The 22,013-nt window shown below is 38.6% G+C and overlaps 1 protein-coding gene across 1 annotated transcript in view; it reads right to left on the bottom strand.

The window, feature by feature from the left end:
• SPAG1 (sperm associated antigen 1) overlaps positions 1-15,983 on the bottom strand; it is a 61,856-nt gene extending 45,873 nt beyond the window's left edge. The window contains exons 1-6 of the mRNA XM_029923307.1: positions 15,807-15,983; positions 13,962-14,121; positions 7,446-7,571; positions 3,742-3,806; positions 3,134-3,243; positions 2,220-2,325 (exon numbers count right to left, since the gene is read on the bottom strand). Of these exons, the coding sequence (XP_029779167.1) occupies positions 2,220-2,325; positions 3,134-3,243; positions 3,742-3,806; positions 7,446-7,571; positions 13,962-14,121; positions 15,807-15,946 (707 nt within the window). The 5' untranslated portion in view covers positions 15,947-15,983. The remainder of the gene's footprint in view (positions 1-2,219; positions 2,326-3,133; positions 3,244-3,741; positions 3,807-7,445; positions 7,572-13,961; positions 14,122-15,806) is intronic.
• Between the last annotated feature and the right edge of the window lie 6,030 nt (positions 15,984-22,013).

Genomic DNA, 22,013 nt, shown 5'->3' with positions numbered 1-22,013 from the left:
AAAACATAAGAAGATAGAGAAACTCAGGTAATGCTGTAAACAAAGCAATCACAGCCCATGTTTTGGGTGGAACAGTGTCCCCAAAACTCAGGCTGAAGTCCTCATTCCCCGTGGCTCAGAATGTAACTCTATTTGGAGGTTGTCTTTGCAGAGATGATGAAGTCAAAATGAGGTCATGAGGGTGTACCCTCATCCGGTATGACTGGTGTCTCTGTAAGAAGAGGAGATGAGAACACAGACACATGCTAAGGAAAGACCACATGAAGACAGAGAGGACAGTCGCCTACAAGCCAAGAACAGGGGCCTCAGAAGATACCAGCCCTCCTGACACTTGGATCAGATTTGTAGCCTCCAGAATGCTGACAAAATATTTTTCTGTTGTTTGAGTCCCTCAGCCTGTGGCGCTTTGTTATGACAGCTCTAGCAAACTAATGCAGCCTGCAGGATCAAACACAACAAAACAAAGCTCTGTAAACATACTGAGTCACTACTTAACACAGATGCTTAAATATCCAAGTAAGCAGTTTAAGGTTGGCCCTGGCTTTACAAGTGACATGGTAACTAAAATGCCCACAGATCTCCTAAAAATCCAGTTTAGTTAACGTCAAATATCAAATACTTTTTTGACCCCTTAGAGACGATTTCTTAGTACAAAAAATGGAGCAATCAATCACTAGTATCCTTTATTAAGCTGTAATAGTGAGTTTAGTTTGTAATCTAAAAACAAGAGTTTAGCTTGTAATTTGAAAGATTTAACTCCAAGGAACTGATCATAATTTGAGCAGAGAAGTTTAATTGAGGAACGCAGGAGAGTGGTAGTAACTGAGGAATACAGACTTTAGGAGCACATTTTGCTATGTTAAGAGTATGAATGCAAAATAACTAATTAAAAAAAAAGGAACTTAAAACCTACCTGGATGTTGCTTAAAAAGTTGATTTGGAATGCTGTGAAATAATGTATTCCGAAGTATAGGAAAAATAAGGGTATCGGTGCGCTGAATTTTCTAAATCCAGAAGAACAGAAGATGAAAATGGAAGAGCCACAAAAAGTAGCAATTTACTAAGATCATTAAAGATGAATATAAAGAAATGACATGGTTGGGTAGAGACCAAATATAGAAAACACAAGTAAGAATAACTAATGCCAAGTACCTGACACTGAGTACTTCCCATGTGACAGGCACTCAACACCAAGCTCATTTAATTCTCACTACAGTCCCTAAAAGACGTATTACTGCTCTTCCTATTTTACAGATGAAAAATAATGATGTAACAGAAAGGCTAAGTAACATGCCCAAGGCCACAGGTTAGTATATGAGAATCAGGACTCAAACCCACTCTGCTCCAGCACCTGCTACTATTACCGCCATGTTAGCCTGCCTTTCGGTATGCTGATTTATTCCTCAGAGATGCACCAAAGTAGACACTGTATCAGCCTCATCACACAGAGAAAACTGAGGCAAGTGAGGTGAGGAATCTGCCCAACGTCAGAAAGTGGCAGTCTGAGTTCCTTTAACCATTATGCTAGGTTGCTTTACCTTTTCCTTCTATGACTTTTTTCTTTATTTTTTCTTAATGTTTACTTATTTTTGAGAAAGAAAAACAGAGAGACGGAATACAAGCAGGAGAGGGGCAGAGAGAGAGGGAGACACAGAATCTGAAGCAGGCTCCAGGATCCCAGCTGTCAGCACAGGGCTTGATGCAGGGCTTGAACTCACAGGCCGTGAGATGATGACCTGAGCTGAAGTCAGACACTTAACTGACTGAGCCACTCAGGTGCCCCTCCCTCTATGATTTCTTAAAATGAGAGAAAAAAACTTTGTTCCCTATAATACACTAAGATACTCCCCTGGTGGAAATCTGCAAAAAGAGAGAGAACAACAGTACTGATGTCCATCTACCTGAAAGGGAAGACTATACTGAATAAAAGAAACATCAATAGCCTCTTTACCTGGTATATTCACCTAAACAGTGGAGATAAAATACTTTAGAGACACAACATTGAAAAAGAAAATCTTCCTTCCAAAGGTGGAAAAAATATTATAGAGAGTTTATTTCTAAGATGGTGTAAGGGATTCTATAGGCACAATTAGTTTGTAACGTATTACTGCTCTTCCTATTTTACGGAGGGAAGGGGAAGGGGAAGGGGAAGGGGAAGGGAAGGGAAGGGAGAAAGAAAGAATAAAAGGCAACATAAATCACCAAAAAAATCTGCTCACCTAGTATAATACATCACAGCCTCCTCATAATCTCCTGAATTGAAAGCTTCATTTCCTTTTTCCTTTTCACGAGTAGCAAGGAAAATCTTTTCCTTCTCAGTTAGACCTAGAAATAAATGTTATCTGCTATAAATTAAAAAATATACAATTGTAAAGAATTTTTTAAAAATTTAAATCCAAGAATGCTTATTTTAACTGCAGTAAATTGTAAATAAAAGGTATCTTAAGTTTAGGAAATGTTTCTTTAAATCATCACAATTTTTGAGTGTTTAGATTTTTTTCTATTATTAGTTTTATTTCACTTTAATGGAGCTATACACCATGGATTTCAAGTGAAAACAAACTGCTATATATTTTTATTTTGAGGCAAAAGGGAAAAAATGAGGTATCTGGAGAAAAAGAAGATTTGAAAAAAATGAATAACAAACCACAGTAAAAACATAGGTTTATACTTGCATTTTTGAGTCTTATGAAACTTTAGTGTAACTATTACTCATATAAAATTAAGTAGCTAAAGGATGGAACTGAATTTGTTAGAGGTAGTCAACTCTAGGAGAAAATCCACAAACTTTTTTTTTTTTAATGTTTGTTTATTTTTGAGAGAGAGAGACAAACTTTAAGCAAGGAAGGGGCAGAGAGAGGGAGACACAGAATCTGAAGACAGGCCCCAGGCTCTGAGCTAGCTGTCAGCACAGAGCCCGATGTAGGGTTCGAACTCATGAACTGGGAGATCTGACATGAGCCAAAGCCAGACGCTTAACCAACTGAGCCCACCCAGGCACCATAAATCCATAAACTTTTAATGGAAATCTGTAGGACTTAAAGAGAAGGTCTTCTAGTTTAATAGCTTTTATTATCATTTTTAAAATGTAAACTGTAAAGACTCCTAAGCTATTGTTACTTTCCCAAATTACCTGCTGTGTCTATTCTTCTCTCAATTTTAGACAAATGTGACTTGTTGTTTACTACAGCTTTTTCTTTGTAATCTTCATCAATTTTTGAACATTCTTTTTCGACGTCAAATCTTAAACAAAAGAAAAAAACTGAAAAAATGTACAGTCTAAGAAAATAGATTACTTTTTGATTTATAAGAATTGATATTCTTATATTTGTACCACTGTGCCTTTAGAGACATATTCTGAAAATGCATAATAGGTTTATACAAATCATCTGCTCTTAGAAACCATGCAACTCAGTGAGGATTTACATGTAAATCAGACCTAAACTGTTCAGAACGTTGTAATTATTTTATGGGTAATTAATCTCTCTTTAAAATTTTTGTTCTTTTTTTCTTTTCAATGGGCATAGGATTACCTATTTTTGGTACTTTTATAAACAAAAGGATGCTATAGGTATTTATTTATGAAGAATATAGATCGAAAGTGCTTATGCCAGATACTCTTAGTACTCTACCAAAGTAACTTGGCAGTTCAGATTTATAAATAATTAAGAAATTACTACAATATTCTATGGTAGAGAATTTTTCAGTGACAAATGTTGTATAAAGAAATATAAAACATACTTATCCCATTCTGCATAATCCCTTGGGATTTTCTTTTTAGTTGGTCTACTATTAGAATATTTTTCCTGAAAGAAAAAAATCATATTTTATGAGACATATTTAACATAAGATTAGCAGACTTTATGATAAACACAATGTGAAATATTGGCTTAAGATATATCAATTGAGTGGGTAAGAAAAATAAGTATTCTTGAAGTTGTAACAACTCCAGTATTGTAACTATAACAGATAGCATGTTAAAAAAGGATTTTAAATTGGTAGTTAATTCTGGGAGCAATCTATAGGACTTTACATATATAAAATTTAAAAACTTAACATGTGTGAAATCTCATTTTTAGTGATTTTCTTATAACAAAAAAGTAATGAACTATCATTCAGTCTTCTAAAACATAGGCTCTGGAGAAATAAGAATAACTACTTTGGTGCATTAGTGTGGTTTTGTTTGCAATGACAGACACCCAACTGGGACGAATTCTATTAAAACAAACAAACAAACAGACAGACAGACAGACTGGCTTAGGTAACCAAACCGACCAGGAGGCAGCAGGGCAGCTGCGTAAAGGATCCAGATGCCCCCAGCTCTCCCACTCTCCCCTTGTTCCTCGTCCCTGATTCTTTCTGCCTCCTGATTTCATCTTCCCCACTGGCTACTTGCTTTTTCCAGGTAGTAGGCATCGTGGCCACCAGCAGTGTGGGATTATAAACTCACAGGGCTCCCAATCAGAAACGAAAAGGAGGGGGCGCCTGGGTGGCTCAGTCAGTTGAGCACTCGACTCTTGATTGGCTCAGGTCCTGATCCCAGGGTCATGGGATTAAGCCCTGGGTTGGGCTCTGCGCTGAGCATAGAGCCTGCTTGGGATTCTCTCTCTCCCTCTCTCTCCCTTTTCCCCTTTTCTGCTCTCCCCTACTCGCATGTTCTCTCTCTAAAATAAAAATTAAAATTAAAAAATTAAAGTCTTTATTTAAAAAGAAAGAAAGAAAGGAAGGTAGGCAGGAAAAGGAGAATGACTCCTCTCTCTACCTGCAGGTAGAGAAATCCCAGGGAAGGACTCAGGACTGGCAAGCTTGGGGTCAGGTACCCATCCCTGAGCAGGCACTAGCCTGCTGCTCTTCGGCAGCCCAGTCTCGGTCACACGCCCACTACAAGCACCAGAAGGGAAAGAGAGGCAAGCAAACAACAGCCATAATGCTCAACAACAGTTTCTGAAACGGCTTCTTAAAAGTTAGTCACAATCTGAAACCACTTGGGGTGGCTGACCTATGCACAATTTTGTAACACAGGGCATTGATCATTTGGAGTTATGCAGATCTTCCAAAAATTCCTACATTTCATTCTACAATTTAAAAATCTTGGGACACCTGGGTGGCTCGGTTGGTTGAGAGACCGACTTCTGCTCAGGTCAGGTCATGATTTCATGGTTGGTGAATTTGAGACCAGCACTGGGCCCCCTGCTGTCAGGGCTGAGCCTTGGATCCTCTGTCCTACCTCCCATCCCTCCCCCGCTTGTGTCTCTCTCTCCCCAAAATAAATATTTAAAAAGTAAGTATATAAAACTAAAAATCTTATCCGTTAGGATCTTCGTGGAGCTCATCAGAGAAATCTTGAAGTGTCCCCTTAAGGGGAAATTTTTTGTCACAGCAGGTATTAAAGAGCCACGTGAGATTTTGAAATACTCTAAGCTACACTTGAAAGCTCAGATTTTATCACTAGCAAAAACCACGGTCAGTTCTCTTCCTTAAAGTGACACACTTCATTCATTTTCAATACAGTGTCTGTCAAAAACCCAAGTCTGAATAACCATAACTGGCCTGTCAATCACTCTTTCACGTTAAAAACTGTTCCAGGAAAAAGTGGTTACTTAAGCTGGCAGCTCAACCTACAAATCTCAAAATACCCACCAGATTTCACTTCACGGTGAAGTGTTTTTTGTTTTTGTTTGTTTGTTTGTTAAGTTTATTTATTTATTTTGAGAGGGGGTTGGGGAGAGAAAGGGAGAGAATGAACCCCAAGCAGGCTCCAGGCTGTCAGTGCAGAGCCTGACGCACAGGGCTCAGTCCTCTGAACCAGGAGATCATGACCTGAGCCACAATCAAGAGTGGGGTGTTTAACGACTGAGCCACCTAGACAGCTCTTGAGGCGTTTTTTGAATACGTCAAATTTGTCACACAGAATATTAAAAACATGTGTGCCCCCAAGATTCAAGATTTAACAAAATAAAGAAGTTTTGTTGTTTCATCAAAGACATTGTTAAGTTAAATTGGAGAGGTGTTTGTTTTTTTTTTTTACTGTAAACAGTAGCAGTGGAAAAAAGTGACTACTAGTAAAGTTTGGTGCCACTCACTGCCTTGATTTGTGCTAAGGCACCAGCAGCTTTACCTAGATGCAAATGTCCACACAGAGAAGAAGACAAAGAACTAGCATTATTTTTAAAAATAGCATTGACTTTCTAGACCCTCTGGAAGGATCTCTGGGACACCCAGGATCCATAGACTATACCTTCAGAATCACAACACCACACTGAACTATAACCTCTTGTTACACTTTTAGAGCACAGACTTAGCACAAATGGGTGTCCAATAAATATAAATGTATTGATTACAGACAGTGGCATCCTTACCATATTACTGTGTACCTCAGTTACACGAGTAATTCTTAACAGGGAGTAAAAAGGTGCAGGAAGGTTAGTTATCAGAGAGCTGTGTGCTGAAGGGCTATGGATGTTTCTTTAAATAAAATTGAGTATTCAAAGAAGAAATGAGAATAAGAATAATGAGTTAATCCAGAATGAAGAGATGTGCATAGCCAATCTTCCACAAATGGTAAGAATAAAAGAAAAAAATCAGGGGAGAGGAAATGGAATGTGTGATCCATGTGACAGCCCATGAGATAATGGCTAGATTCTATAATATCTGAGTCAGGTGGGTGCTCAGCAGTAGCTCAGTTTTAACTTGAAGTTCAGTATAAATGGAGCAGGGGGCACCTGGGTGGCTCAGTTGGTTAAGCATCTGACTCTGGATTTCAACTCATAGTTGGTGAGATCAAGCCCCGTGTCAGGCTCTGCACTGTTGGGCTCTGTGTGGGACTCTCTCTCCCTCTCCCCGACTCATGCTCTCTCTCACGCTCTCTCTCAATATAAATAAATAAACATTTAAAAATATATATAAATGGACCTGCAACTCCAACAGGCTTCTTCCCTATGAAACCCATGTGTTAAAAAGGACAGGTCTGCAGAACAAAATAGGCATCAACCACAGAAAAATCATCACCAGTGGCTGGGGACATAAGGGGGAAATATGCAAAAAACAGAGGAATGGCATCTATAACTGCTTGAATACCTTAAGTCCATAGTTAGTAATGTTACAGATTATTTCCTCTATGCTTCTCCTGGACAGATATAATTATTCCCTGAGATTCTCACACACTGAATTAGATCTTACGTGCTCATCAAAACTGGTCAGAATAGAGCAGATGGCATAATGAATGAAAAAATGAAGAAAGACAGTAAGCTTAAGGTGAAAGTCTTCAAAGGGAAATGGCACTTCATTTTGATCTCCAGGTGCTGAAACACAGCCCACTCAAGAAGACAAGAGTCCCCAGGTCTCCGAGGACAACACACTGTGGTTACTCTGATTAAACTGAGTGAGCGCCCTTAATAGACAACAGTCATCTCCCCTCCCCCCAACCCCACACCAAAATGGCCTACCTTACTGACATGAAGACGGCCATTTGAACCACGAACTGGAGGCAAATTACCTTCCGTTGCTGGAAATGTTTCCATTTCGTGAAAGTGTATTTTATTTTCTTCATTTTTAATTTCTGATACCCAACTCTGAGAAGAGGGAGAAGAAAGAAGATAAACATACAGCTTGAAGTAATGAACCACGTGTTAGAAACTATACATCATCATAGTTTCTTATGGGTGCATTTTTTGGGTGACAATCTGGTCCTGCCATTCTATCTGCAATGCTCTTCTACTATTTTATTTTAATTGTTTTGTTTATTTTGAGAAGAGGGAGTATGAGCAGGGGAGGGGCAGAGAGAGAGGGAGACAGAAAATACCCAGCAGGCTCTGCGCCATCAACAGAAAGCTTACGTTGGGCTTGAACTCACCAATAGTGAGATCATGCCATGATCCAAAATGAAGAGATGGACCCTTAACCAACTGAGCCACTCAGGTACCCACTCTATTATTCTTTTAAATTGTGGCAAAATACCCAAAACAAAATTTATCATCTTCACCACTTTTAAGTGTACAGTTCAGTATTTTTATGCATACTCACATGGTGCTGCCCTTCCTTCTTGTATTATCTTGTATTATTCTCATCCCTTCCAACAAGCTTTACCTGAACTTCCTGGTTGGACTAGAAATGCTCCTCCTCCACGTATTAGCACAGAGACTTAAAATCATCCATGTATTGTTCATCTTTCTCACATTCTGTAAGTTCCTTGGAGGCAGAACCTATGTCTTCATCTCATCTTTGTAATGTATGAACCTAGCACAGTGCCTGGCACATAACAGGTTCATAATAAACTGTTTATTAAACTGAATTGTCACAGGTTCCAGGCAGAAATTAAGTGAGAAATTTCTTTGTTATCTGTGAAATTCTATTATTATTATTCATCATCTATATAGTGAAGGTTTAATATCTGTCAGACTACATTAAATTAGGCATGATTGATACAGTGATAAACTGTATTATCTGCCTCAGGAGGCAGGGAAATGAAAAGGAGGTAGACTGGCCAAACAGGAGAAGAAACAGAAAAACAGTAAGGGAAGAAAGGTAAAAAAAAAGAGGAGGAATTACAAAGGAGGAAAGAAAGAGAGAAGGGGGGTACAGGGACAGGAGAAAGGCCGTGTGGAGAAGAAGAAGTAGCAGGGAAAAGCAAGAAAGGGAAATGATGAAACAAAATCAAGGGACACACAATTGGAAAAATAGCAGGTTCTGCAACTAAAACTAAGCTGTTATTCCCTGAAAAATAAAGCCGAAGAGCTCTGGACATAAACTGCTTTTTTTTTTAACGTTTATTTATTTTTGAGGGACAGAGCATGAGAGGGGAGGGGCAGAGAGATTGGGAGACACAAAATCCGAAGACAGGCTCCAGGCTCTGAGCTGTCAGTACAGAGCCCAATGCGGGACTCGAACCCACGAACCATGATATCATAACCTGAGCCAAAGTTGGACACTCAACCGATTGATCCACCCAGGGGCGCCAATAAACTGCTATTTTAACTTGTAGATTAATTACCAGATTTTCTATTAATTACCAGACAATAAAATGGCAAGAAAATGTTTTTTTTAAATGTAGCTTTCTGAGTTAGAGAATACATACTCCTCTAAATTATCTTCAAAATATTATTCAACCCAGTAAAATATGCTGAATAACATAAAGTAAAACAACAAAAAACTGTTTCTCCAGAATTCATTTTAAGAAGTTATTTCTTAGGCAAAAGGAAACCACAAAGAACTCTGAGGAAATTCAAGTAAATATGTATATGGTGGAGCCGAAGTTTTCCCAAATACAAAGGCAAGAAAAGATCATAAAGGATAAAACCAAGAAGAGTGATTACATAAATTTCTTTAATGAATAAACATGAAAAACACCACACACAAGATTTAAAAGACTCATGACACATTGAAAGAAAATTTAGAATGTATACCACAGATCTCTTACAAAGAAATAAGAAACATATTGATAGAAAAATCAATAAAGGGATATCTCCTCCTGGCCCTAATGGAGTATCAGGGACTGGATTTACCCTCTTGCTTAAACTCTAGAAAACTGGATAAAATATATGAAATGATGGTTTTCAGACACTGGACAAGAGGTAGAACAGGACAATGATGCCTGAAAGAAAGGAAACAAATCAGGTAAGTCCTATATTTGTCCCAACTTACCGCCTGTCATTTCCAGGCTATTGCATAGGGAAAGGAAACCCAAGTAGCCCTGCAGGCTCACTGAGTTCAGAGGGACAGAGTTTAGGCTTCAGAGAGGCAGAGTGCAGAGGCACGGGGTGCAAAACATCCAAGAAGAAGGAGATGGACACAGAGGGAACTCTAAAGAAGACCTGAATACCACTGTATCTGTTTAGGAGATTTAATTCATAGTCATAATAGACCTAGATGACATCAGTAGTGAATTCGGGGAAACATTTAAGGAAGAAATAATAGCAATTCCACACAAACTTCCCCAAAAAATTAAAAAAGAGAGAACACGTCCCAACTCATCCTACAAAGTCAGCATTACGATGTTACCAATACCAGACAACAACATTCCACGAAAACTATAGACTCATATCTCTCATGATGGAAGGCACAAGAATACTTCAAAAGCTTTTAGCAAATAAAATCCAGCAATATATAAAAAAGATACATCATGAACAAGTAGAGTTTATCCTCAGATTCAAGACTGGTATAACAGTGTACATAATATACTTTATTAACAGGCTACAAAGAAAATCTTACATTCCTCTCAAAACCGGAAAAGAATTTATAAAATTCTATTCCTATTCATGACAAAAATTCTCATCAAACAAGGAACAGAAGGGACCCTTGTCAGCCTTAAAAATCTAAAGGCAACACTATAATTCATGGTGAAAAAAAGGCTCAATAATAATCTTCCTAAAATTTTGAACAAGACAAGGATATCTGCTCTTACCGTTTCTATTCACCATTGTACTAGAGAGCCAAGCCTGTGCACTAAGGAAAGTAAAAGAAATAAAAGGTAGCCATCCTGGAAAAGACAAAGGGAATCTTTTATTATTTGTGTCTAACATAACCCTACACATAAAAAATTCCAATGAAGCTAAAACAAAGTTACAAGAACTAACTTGTGAATTTAACAAGATTGCGGGATATAAAATCAATATAAGATGACCATGAACTATAAGCATGCAATGGACAAATATGAGTGAAATTAAAATCTACGTCAGTCTAACTTATGACACAGAAAGTAGAATGGTGTTTGTGAGGGGCTAAGGGCAAGGAGAATTGGAGAACTGTGGTTTAATGGGTATAGAGCTTCAGTTCTATAAAATAAAAAAGTTCTGGAGATCATACAACAATATGAATATAACACTAATGAACCATATACTTAAAAATGTCTGAACATAGTGGGGCGCCTGGATTCCACAGTTTGTGAGACTGAGCCCAGGGTCCGGCTAGCAGACAGCATGGAGCCTGCTCATGATTCTGTCTGCCTCCCTCTTTCCCTGCCCCTCCCCCACTCATGCTTGCTCGCTCTCTCTCTCTCACTCTCAAAATAAATAAACTTTAAAAATTTTTTTAAGATTTTAATGTCTGAATATAACAATGTGAATATAACACTAATGAAATGTGCACTTATAAATGGCTAAGATGGTAAATTTTTTGTGATATGTATTTTATCACACCAAAAACACATACAAACATAACAACTTCACAACTAGAGTGACTTAGAATGAGCAAAAAAAATTAAAATTAAAAAACATTAACTTTGGGGTGCCTGGGTGGCTCAATCAGTTAAGCATCCTTCTCTTGATTTCAGCTCAAGTCATGATCTCACAGTTTGTGAGTTCAAGCCTCATATCAGACTCTGCACTAACAAAGCAGAGCCTACTTGGGATGCTTTCTCGCCCTCTCTCTCTGCCCCTCCTGCATGCATGCACTCTCTCTCTCTCAAAATACATAAAACTTAAAAAATTAAAAACTTAACTTTTACAATAGCATAAAATATATTAAAAGTTTAGGAATAAATTTAACAAAAAATATGCAAGAACTACACACTAAAAACTACAAGATACTGGGACAAAACATTAAAGAAGATTTAAATGAGCAGAAAAGATATGATGTTCATGGATCAGAGAATTTCAATATTGTTAAGATGTCAGTTATTCCAAAATTGATTCATAAATTCACCACAATCCCAGCCCAAAGACAAGCAAGTTATTTTGTAGCAACTGGCAAGCAAAGGACCTAGAAGAGCCAAAACGACGATGAAAAAGGAGAATAAAGTTGGAGGACTGTACTATCTGATATTAAGATTTAATGTAAGCCTTACCACAATCAAGAGAATGAGGTACTGAAGTTAAAAGAGACATTTAGATTAAAGAAAGAGAATAGAGAGAGTCCAGAAATAGACTGACAGACTGACACTGATACATGGTCAATTCATTTCTGACAACGTTACACCAAGACATTCAATAGGGAAAGGAACTGTGCTTGAAACCTTGGATATCTACATTGTGTCTATGTGTGTATCCAAAAACTATAACAGATCCTAGAACTAAATTTAAGAGTTAAAGCTAGAAACTTTCTAGAAGAATCATATGCAGAAACTTAGGGATCTGGAATTAGACAATGACTTCCTAAACAGGACACAAAGTACAGACTGTAAAAGAAAAACTGATTTCACCAAAATTAAAAACCTTTGCTCTTCCAAAGACACTGTTGAAAAAATGAAAAGGGAATCCACTGAATAGAGAAAATACCTGCAAAAGGTGCATCTAATGAATGATATGTATTTTACAACTCAATAGTAACACAAATAATTCAATTTTTTTAATGGGCAAAGGATTTCAAGACTTTTCACAAAAAAAGATCTATGGATGGCATATAAGCACATGAAAAGACCCTCGGCAAAGTCAATCATTAAAATGGAAATTAAAACCACAATGAAATACTATTGCATACTTAATAAAAAGTTAAAATTAACCAAAGTGCCAGTACGAACTGCCGACCAAGACACAGACCAGCAGGGACTTTTCCAACACATGTTGGAAAACATTTTGCCCAACTGGAAAGTGGATAAACAAACCATGAGAGACCCACACAACTCAATACTGCTCAGCAAATAAAAGAAACCGACTACAAATATGCAACAACATAGATACACCTCAAAAGCATGATGCTAAGAGAAGACACAAAAGACCACACATACTGTATGATTATATTTATAGGAAAGTCTAGAAAAAACAAATCCGCATGATAGAAAGCAGTTCAAAGGTTACCAGGGACCAGGGTGTAAAGTCAGCACTAACTACACAGGGACACAAGGAAATATTTTGGGCTAATAGAAATAGATCACATATACAGGTGTCAAAACTCAGTGAAATGTAGACCATTAAATTGCTATTTTTTCTTGAATGTAAATTATACCTCAATACAGCTGATTAAAAGAAATCACTAAAGATACAGGCCAATAACAAAAGAAGAAATTCAACTGACAGACACCAAAAAATTTAATGTTGTTAATAAACAAATACACCATTATCATTTTTTCAGTTATTGATTAAAAAATGATTACAGTATCCAGTGAAGAATACCTTAATTTTTTTATGTTTATTTATTGTTTGAAAGAGTGAGAGAGAGCACACACGAGAGAACAAACAGGGGAGGGGCAGAGAGAGAGGAAGACACAGAATCCAAAGCAGGCTCCAGGTTCTGAGCTGTCAGCACAGAGCCTGAAGCAGGGCTCGAACTCATGGATCACGAGATCACGACCTGAGCTGAAGTGAGACACTTAACAGACTGAGCCCCCAAGGGCCCCAGTGAAGAATGCCTAAATGGGTATTCTTATATACTGCTGGCCAAAAGGCACAACTTTTCTGAGAATATGGAAATGCATTTCAACAGCCTTAAAATTATTCAAATCCTTTGATCAAGCAGCTTGAATACTAATAATTTATCCCAAAGAAATAACCAGGATGGCACAAAAGAAATTGTAAGCCAACATGTTTGTATAGCACTATTTATAGAAGCTGAGTGAATTATTTTTCTTTGATAGGATAGAATATTGTTCAGTCATTTAAAATACACAAGTGGGGCCCCTGTGTGGCTCAGTCAGTTAAGCATCAGACTTCAGCTCAGGTCATGATCTCCTGGTTCAAGAGTTTGAGCTCCACATCAGGCTCACTGCTGACAGCTCAGAGCCTAGAACCTGCTTCAGATTCTGTGTCTCCCTCTTTTTCTGCCCCTCCCCACTTGTGCTCTGTCTCTCCCTCTCTCTCAAAAATAAATAAACATCAAAAAATAAATAAAATAAAATACACACGTGGGCATATGGACACAAAAACATACCCATTCACAATATTCTTCTGGGTGTGAGAGGCAACCAATACTACCTAAGTGATTAACACTAAAAGCCCTTCACTGACAAAAAAGAAAGAAGCCTAGGATTTTGGAAAAGTGAAGTAGACATATATATAATGTGACAATGTACAAAAACCAGCATCACTTTATACCTTTATATCACCGTCAATTTTTTCCCATTCTTCTGCTGTAAAACTGGATGCTGTCGCTGCAGGTTTATCTTTCCTCAAAGCTCTACTTCCAGGAGCCAAGCCTTTAAGGCGCTTTTCACAAAATTCCGTAAGTTCAGGATAATATCCTTCCTCACCAGACCTTTAAAGAAATTCAAACTTTGGAGTTACCACTTTCTTTGGAGATCATGTAGTCTGGTGGTTTAGGGCAGGGCTCTGTGGAGCAGAGGGGTTCTGTGGAGAGCTCCAGGGCAGCCCCTGCACAGGGATGAAGGCTGGAGTCGGGGCTTCCCCCCACTCACCCTCCCCAACCAGCATAACCTCCATCTTTGTGTTACTCTATGGAGTGATGCAGTGAAGGAAAAAATGGAGCCCGAGAGACACCAGCTTCCACCACACACTTTGAAAGTTAAATAACAGTTTCTCTCCTCTATAATATGTGTTCATTTTGTTAGATAGATAAGGTAATTTTAACTTATAAATGGAAATTCAATATTAGAGATAGGCACAAAATGAGACTGGATTGCCTTTCCAAGGAGGAGTTAGTGGCTCAATTTCCCCCTCCCCCACCTCCCCGCAAAGGGATAGGAAGAAAATGGCAGAGGAAGGGTTCAGAACACGCCTCCAACCAACCACTCAAGGGACAGAATTCATTCCTAGAAAGTTAAATGGAAAACTTTGTTGCTTTTTAAGGAAAATCAATCCTTTCCCTTTCTCCTGTCTGTTTACTTTTAAATTTTTAGAAAAACAGGAAAAAATACCACTTTCAAATTAAATTTTTTAAAATAAATTCCAAACCAATGTAATGTAATTTAATTAAGCTATTCATAGAATTTCTTAGAAGGAACATAACGTGGCTTTCGAATTCTTTCATCACATCAACTTCTCATCTGCTTTATCAGTCCATGACCGAACATAAATGAAAATGTTCATATACTGCTGAGAAAAAAGGAAAAATATGATATCGTTCATCGTTCCATTCCAGAAGGTGATAACAGAGAAAAAGGAGAGGACGCAGTGATGAGGAAGGGGGTTGTAAGGGAGAAAATAGAGAAGTGCCACCAAACAAAAGGAATACTACTAATGTCCTTGAAAGGGGCAATTCCCACTCCAGAAGTGCTCTGCAAGACTAGGAAGGAAAACCCCTCACGACATCCAGAGTAGGTGGCACAGATTTGTACGCCACAGGGCAGTGCTTCTTGAAGTGGGCTCCCTTGACCACCTGCTTGTCGGGCCTGGCACTTGTTTAAAAACATAGGCTCCTGGGTCCCACCCCAGATTTCCTGAGGAGGAATCTCTGGGAATGGGACCCTCGACTCTGTATTTTTAATGACCGTATTTGATGTATATTAAAGTCTAACAATCACCACCCTGGGGCCCTGACCCTGAGAAGGCCCGGGTTCCCTGCCTTCTGGTCCTACCTCCTGGCCTCCTCACCATCCTCTCCTGTGACAGCTCACAGTAAGTCATCATCTTTGTTGGCAGATAGTACACAGTGGGAGAGTACCAAAGAACTTTCTCAACTGGAAGACCGGCGAGCTAACCTTGTCTCCTAATGGCTACTCCCGGGGCTACCTTACCTCTTCCCAGAAAATAAGGAGGAAGCAAGAAAAATATCCTCTTGAACCTAAATTGCATGCTGGAAGTAGACCTAGCCAGAACCCTCCGAACTAACCTCAGGATCAAAAAACTAGTTTGGAACCTAACTTGGGGGAAAAAACCAACATCAATATTTGAAAATTTTCTGTGGTGTTTCTAGAGTTTCAACTCTCCGAGGGCACAATATAATTGGCATACTGACACATAAAATGATTTTTGAATGCTTACCTGAGCACACAAAGAATTTTTTCTAAGTGTTTAACATCTGCACATTTTTCAATGTACTTGAAATCCAAATGTTCAACAGGAATTTTAAATGTTTTTGTTGTTCCAAAGCCCCATAATGATGGATAATCTTTGGTAGTCATGGCTGAAATGTAGCACAGAAAAAAGTTATGACGTACATACTTACTATAGTAATACTTAACTTGGATATTAGAAACTAGGCATTTCTATAACATTTATTTTTCATGTCTATGGAAAAGGAGCTGTGTTTTTTCTAAGGAAGGCCACTCATTTTAAACTCTCTCTTCCTGATAACAACAGTTAAATCATCACCCCCTTCACCATTCCCTGACTCCCTACATTCCCTGAGGCCCAGTCGCATCAATGAACAGCTCCCAGATCTGTTCTAATGGCATCGTGCCCATACCTTTCTCATGGCATGTATTCTAATTATATATTTTTGTCTTCCCTTCTAGATTGTGAGATTTACTTTATTCATCATTATACATTCAGGACTAACATAAGTAGTGCTTTACACCCTTAGAAACACTTGCGGAACTGAAATGAGAATAAGGGGGCCTTGGATAGTTTCACTTTACTATGATGATGATAATAACAGCAACAAACACACAGTTCTAAATGTGTGCTGGGCACCTCGCCAAGAACTTTATATCCATTACCTCATTTAATCCGTCAACGACTGTAGCAAGTAGGTTTTAAGTAAAGAGCAGTAATAACAGTCAACACTCACGGAGCTAAATTACTGTGTGCCATGGATTATCTCACATAATCTTCAAAACCACTCTCGTGAGGGGAATGAATAATTGCTATTTCACAGATAAGGAGGTTGAAATTTTAAGTAACCTGCTCCAGGTCATATAACTATCAAGTGTGGAACTGGGGATTTGAATCTCAGTCAGCAACTGCAGAGCCTACATACTTAGCATCATACCCAGGCTTTTCAAACCCTGCACTCAATTTAGTGAGCTGCCATAAGCACTGTTTTATGAGACAGAACAGAGCAGCAACAAAACAATCTGACTACTTCACATACCATATTAAAGACTTGTTTTGTAAAAACTTTTATTTCATGTCTATACAAACAAATGACAAATGTGTGTAAATTCATGCACATGTTGCAAATAAAATATATTTCTTATCACGAGTCATTGCCAAAATTGTTTAAAAACCCCTGCAGTAAAACATATTGGGTTATACATTTTAAAACAATAAGTAGCAAAGGGGTCTAATTCACCAAAAGTATTTCCTCCAGCATGCCTGCCCTCTGGGATTCCAGTCCTACATCAGATCTCTGCAGAAAGAGAGGCTCTGCAGGTTCTCCACATTCTCGCTGGCTTTGACTTGGGCATAGAACAGATTGACAGTTTTCAGACAAGATCCAACTGAGAAATGAGTTGTGATTTGTGCACTATCCTGGCAGGGCCCAGGATGATGAATGTGTCCCATCACAAGGACAGCCTTAAGGGTAGAAGTTACTGGGGAGCAACATGAAGAGCTTTTAAATGAAAGTTGCCGCCAGAGCAGAATGGGTTGCCTTAGCAGAGTTTTTCCAAAGAGTTGGAGGATCTTTCATGGGAGAAACTGAAAAATATCCAACAGGATTAAAAGACATGATCTCGAATTGAATTTATTTTTAATCCGTGAAATTTCACGATTTGAAATTACAGTGAAAAGCATTTGAAATAACAGAGCCTCTCTTACCTAAGGAAATGAATTTCATTCTGCACAGTATTAACATTTCCCTGAAAATCCTTTTTGAAAACTACCATGTTTGTTTTGGGTTGTTTTGGGGTACGATGCACATCTTACTAAATGTTAATTCTCAAGTTCCAAAAAGAAGTCAATGCAATATTTGCTCTCATTTGAACCTTTCCACATCTGTTTGGAATTTGACTATGAAAAACCTCGGTCCTAGTTGGGTTTAATCTCTTCATCATCCTGATCCACATCCAGTTCCCATATTCCCTAAGGGAAAACCTCAGGTGCAAACTCTCAGGCGCAACACAGCCTAGATTTTCTTCCACCTAAGCATGTTCATTCCAGCAACCAAGGGCCGAGCGCCCCCTGCAGGAAATAGCTTCCTCAGCCCTAGCAACGGTTTCTGTGTACAGCGCGGCCGAGAGCCGCCGGGGTTCAGGGAATGGCTGGGAACCCTCAGCTTTACAGACAACCCAAAGGTCAGTAGGCCGTTTAGGACCCTCAGATTGCTCCCCACTCCCCAGCTCTTGTCGCCGCGGCTGGACCCCAGCAACCCAAGACCCAACATCCGCCACCGTTAGCCGCAGGAAAACTGAAGCCGCAGTTTGTTCATCTCAAAACGCTCTCCCTCAGTCGAGTCCGCCCTTCACCCTAGCACCCGGAGGGCAGTGCCATGGGGCGATGTAATTTACTCCTTGCCGGCGGGTACTCACCTGGCTCTTAGACCCCGCGCTGTGGACGTAGGAGAACGCTACACAATTCGCACACAGGCACCGCGATGGAGGCGTGTCGCCCGGCCTGGGCACTCAATGGCCAGAGGCTGACCGCCGGGGGCGGGACTAGGACCTCTGCGAATGATTGGCTGGCCCTCGACCCGCCGCCCTGATAGGCCTCCACGCCCAGCTTCGCCGGCACCGACCAGTAGGAGAGAAGTAAGAGTCCAAGCTGGGGTTCCCTTTCTGCTTTGCACTCATTGTCGTTGGAGATAAAATGCCTTTCCAGTTCTGGATAGTTAATACTACCTCCAAGGTAAATTGATAACCATTCCATTTCAGTTTTAGATATATAACTAAACGTTCAGGATATCTACAATGCAATCCAGATTTAGCCCCTTCCCTTTGCACAAAATTGTAAATGAAAGATCTTTGTAGGAATTCAACATTTTCTGAGCGCTGGTTAAGAGTCAGGCATTGTACTGGGCATTGTGATACAAAAGCCAATAGGACATAATACAATCCAAATGAATAAAGCAGTAGATATCATTTGTGAAAAAACGTATTTCACTTCGTAATTTCAGGTCAGTGCCTGGCACAGAACAGAAACTCAATAATGTAATTCTCAGTCCCCTCTACACTTAAATTAGATCTACAGTCTTTTAGCAGGCACGGATAGTGGTAATAATTCTCCTAAAAACATTATAAACAATATATTATTATTCCCATTGCCAGTGCTAAAGAATGTTAAATTTGCACATTTACAGATTCAAACTTTAGCATAATCCTTAGTAAGCTTTATTAAATTGTCATGGGTAACATCATCACATGCCCCTATCGATGTATAGTCATTTCGCACCTTATTGCAGCCAACAAATTTCACTCAAAACTTTGTCCTACGCTTAAAACACTGTTGTAACTTGGTATTTTACTTCAGCATAGGAAGAAACCCTTTAATATTCAGTGAAATGGTTGTAATTCCACATATCCTATAATTATAATTATGTATATACACTTATGCTGAATAAACAGATAAAAAGTAATTTGACTGGAATAGACTATGTAGGCAAAAGAAAATTATCACTATCATCTTCATAAAGTTAAGACTTTGCATCCATGAAACAAGAATGTATACTTTCTTTGAATGTATATTCAAATATATATTTGAAGAAAAACTAATAACTTTGTAGAAATTAAAACTATACCAGAAATGAAAATCCTAGTAAATGGATCAGAAACTAAAATTGAGGGGCGCCTGGCTAGCTCAGTTAGTGGAGCCCGTGACTCTTGATCTGGGGTCATGAATTGAGGCCCCACGTTGTGTGCAGAGCTTACTTTAAAAAAAAAAGGAAAAGAAAAAAGTAAAATTGAAGGCATCTTTTAAAGAGCAAGGAAAAAAAGGAAAAGATGAGAAAGATCAGTAAGTCTAATATTAGATTTTTTAAAAAAGACTTAGAGAAAAAAAAATATCGAGGGCAGGAAGTTATTAAAGAGCTTGACCTTCCAGGTTGAAAATACCCACCAAGTGATCAGAACAGTGGAAAAGAGCCCCAAAACCAAGGCACATATTATAAAATTTCAACACACTGGCAATGAAAATTCTACGTTTCCAGAGAGAAATGCATCACACACAAAGGATTAGGTAGAAGAATGGTTTTGGACTTCTCAACAATACTGGAAATTAGTAGACTATAAAACAATCCTTCAAAATTCTGATGCTGATGCAGAACACCGGAAAAGGTCATTTTAAGATAGGAAGAAAAGCATGGGAAAGGCAAAGGTAAGAAAGAAATAAGGCCTGTTACCTGCTTATGGAGACAGCGAGGCCCGCAGCTGGGAGACTAATCCTAAAACTAACAAAATCATCTTTGTGGAAAACAGTAATACTTATACAGGAAAGGTGATAAGTTAACATTTGTTAGGGTAAGAGCTTTTATGGATTCATTTTATTTTGCAACAAACCTCTGAGGTAGGTGCTATTATTTCATGTCTATCCTACTAATGAGGAAAGTGAATCCTGGTGAAGTCACACTGCCAGTCAATAAAGGACACTGTGGATATTTGAACCCAAAGCATTTACCAAGGTCCATACTGTTTACTAAGCTCTCAAGTACTAACCAATCAGTAAGTCCCATTAACCTCAACTTCAAAATGTTATCTTACAACCAGGTACTTCTAACTTCCTTCCATGGCTACCACGCTGGTTCAGCCATCATTATTATTATCCTGAACTAGTACGTGTGGCCCTTAACCGGCTTCCCCATCCATCACCCACCCCTACATTGTCCATTCTCACAGAACAGTTCAAGTAATCCTTTAAATCTTAAACCGTGTCACTCTCCTGCTTACTCCCATCATGAAGCCGGAAGCGAGCAGGCCTCTCTGCCTACCTCAAAGTGTGAGTCACAAGGGCTTCGTTCTGAAGTGGGAACAAGGCAAGCTTACTTTCAACGCATGGTTCCGGGTTGAAACTGGCAATATCCTCAATTTCAGGAACACTCCTTCTTCTTGTCTTACTATGCCAGGTTCCTTCTCATCCTTCAGCCCTCTGCTCAAGTAGTCAGTCCCCCTTGACCAATTTTCTACACAGAATTGTTCTAGGAGGGGTGGAGATGTCCATGCATTTGTATATGTGAAGAGGCAACTCAGTTTTACATCTTCTCAGTTTACACTTTCTCACCTTATAGATTTTATTCTTTAAGAATGGCCATTTCTGATTTCATCTATTTTTAAATTTTTCATGACTTCAATCTCTGAAGCTAACTTCAGAGTCTCAAAGGACTGTACTGACCATCATAAATTCCTCCATTTTGACAATGAAGCTGAAGTTAAAAGAAATGAATTGGCCAGTCACTGAGTAGCAAGGCTGGATTTGAACCTTCTTCCATACATTTTTGATGAACATACATGGCCATAAGTCATTGGTAAGCAGTTTAAATAAGGGACAAGTTATGTGGCTACTTTAAGCTCAGATTTACTGATTTTTATATTTATACAGCATTATTCAAAAGAATCTTTTAGAGCAATTTTGTATCTATTTTATCTTTTTTCCTGAAAACTGTCCAGTTAGGCAAGAGGTAAAATTACTCCCATTTTTTATAGATCAAAGGGACACAAAGAGGTGACTGATTAAAATGTTGGTCTTGAGTTCCTTAATACTTTTTCCATTAAACCAGTCTAATTAACAAACTAACAATATTCAATTAAACTAATGATATATAAAAGACCGAGGATGAGATAAAAAAGTTAAGAGCAACATTATCCAAAGTGTTGGGAGTTTTTTAGGGGGCTGTCAAATCATATTACTGGGACTCTTATCTAAAAAGACAAGATCAAGGAACATGGCAGAATTACAAAATTATGAAAGCTATGGCTAGAGGAAAACCTACACCTAGGAAGCACTCTTTAAAAATTTGTGCATGGTAGTTCTTTGTAAAGCACATAATAAATTTATAGAACTTAGTGTTCAAAGATGGTGATAGAAATACAGGTTTTCTGTTTAATGGCAAGGCTAATTTTTTGAATTTAGAGACACAACTTTTCAGTGAAGGTGGAATATGTCTAATCTTTGACATGAATATCGGAAGACATTCCATAATGATGGAATCCTGAACAGATGGAGTATGAGTATCCATATCCTGAAGATGAAGGCAAAAGTTTTAAACTTTTGCCTATTTCTTTTTAATATCCTGAAAGCAGAACTTTTTACCTTAATGATTATACCTCGAAAACTACACCTGCCTTAATAGTCTGCTTCATCCATTTTACTTTGGGTTGG

Source organism: Suricata suricatta, chromosome 15, assembly GCF_006229205.1.
Source record: "Suricata suricatta isolate VVHF042 chromosome 15, meerkat_22Aug2017_6uvM2_HiC, whole genome shotgun sequence".
In the NCBI taxonomy this organism is placed as follows: domain Eukaryota; kingdom Metazoa; phylum Chordata; class Mammalia; order Carnivora; family Herpestidae; genus Suricata; species Suricata suricatta.
Note: the sequence above shows the minus strand (reverse complement) of the source record. Positions and strands in the feature narration are given on the sequence as shown.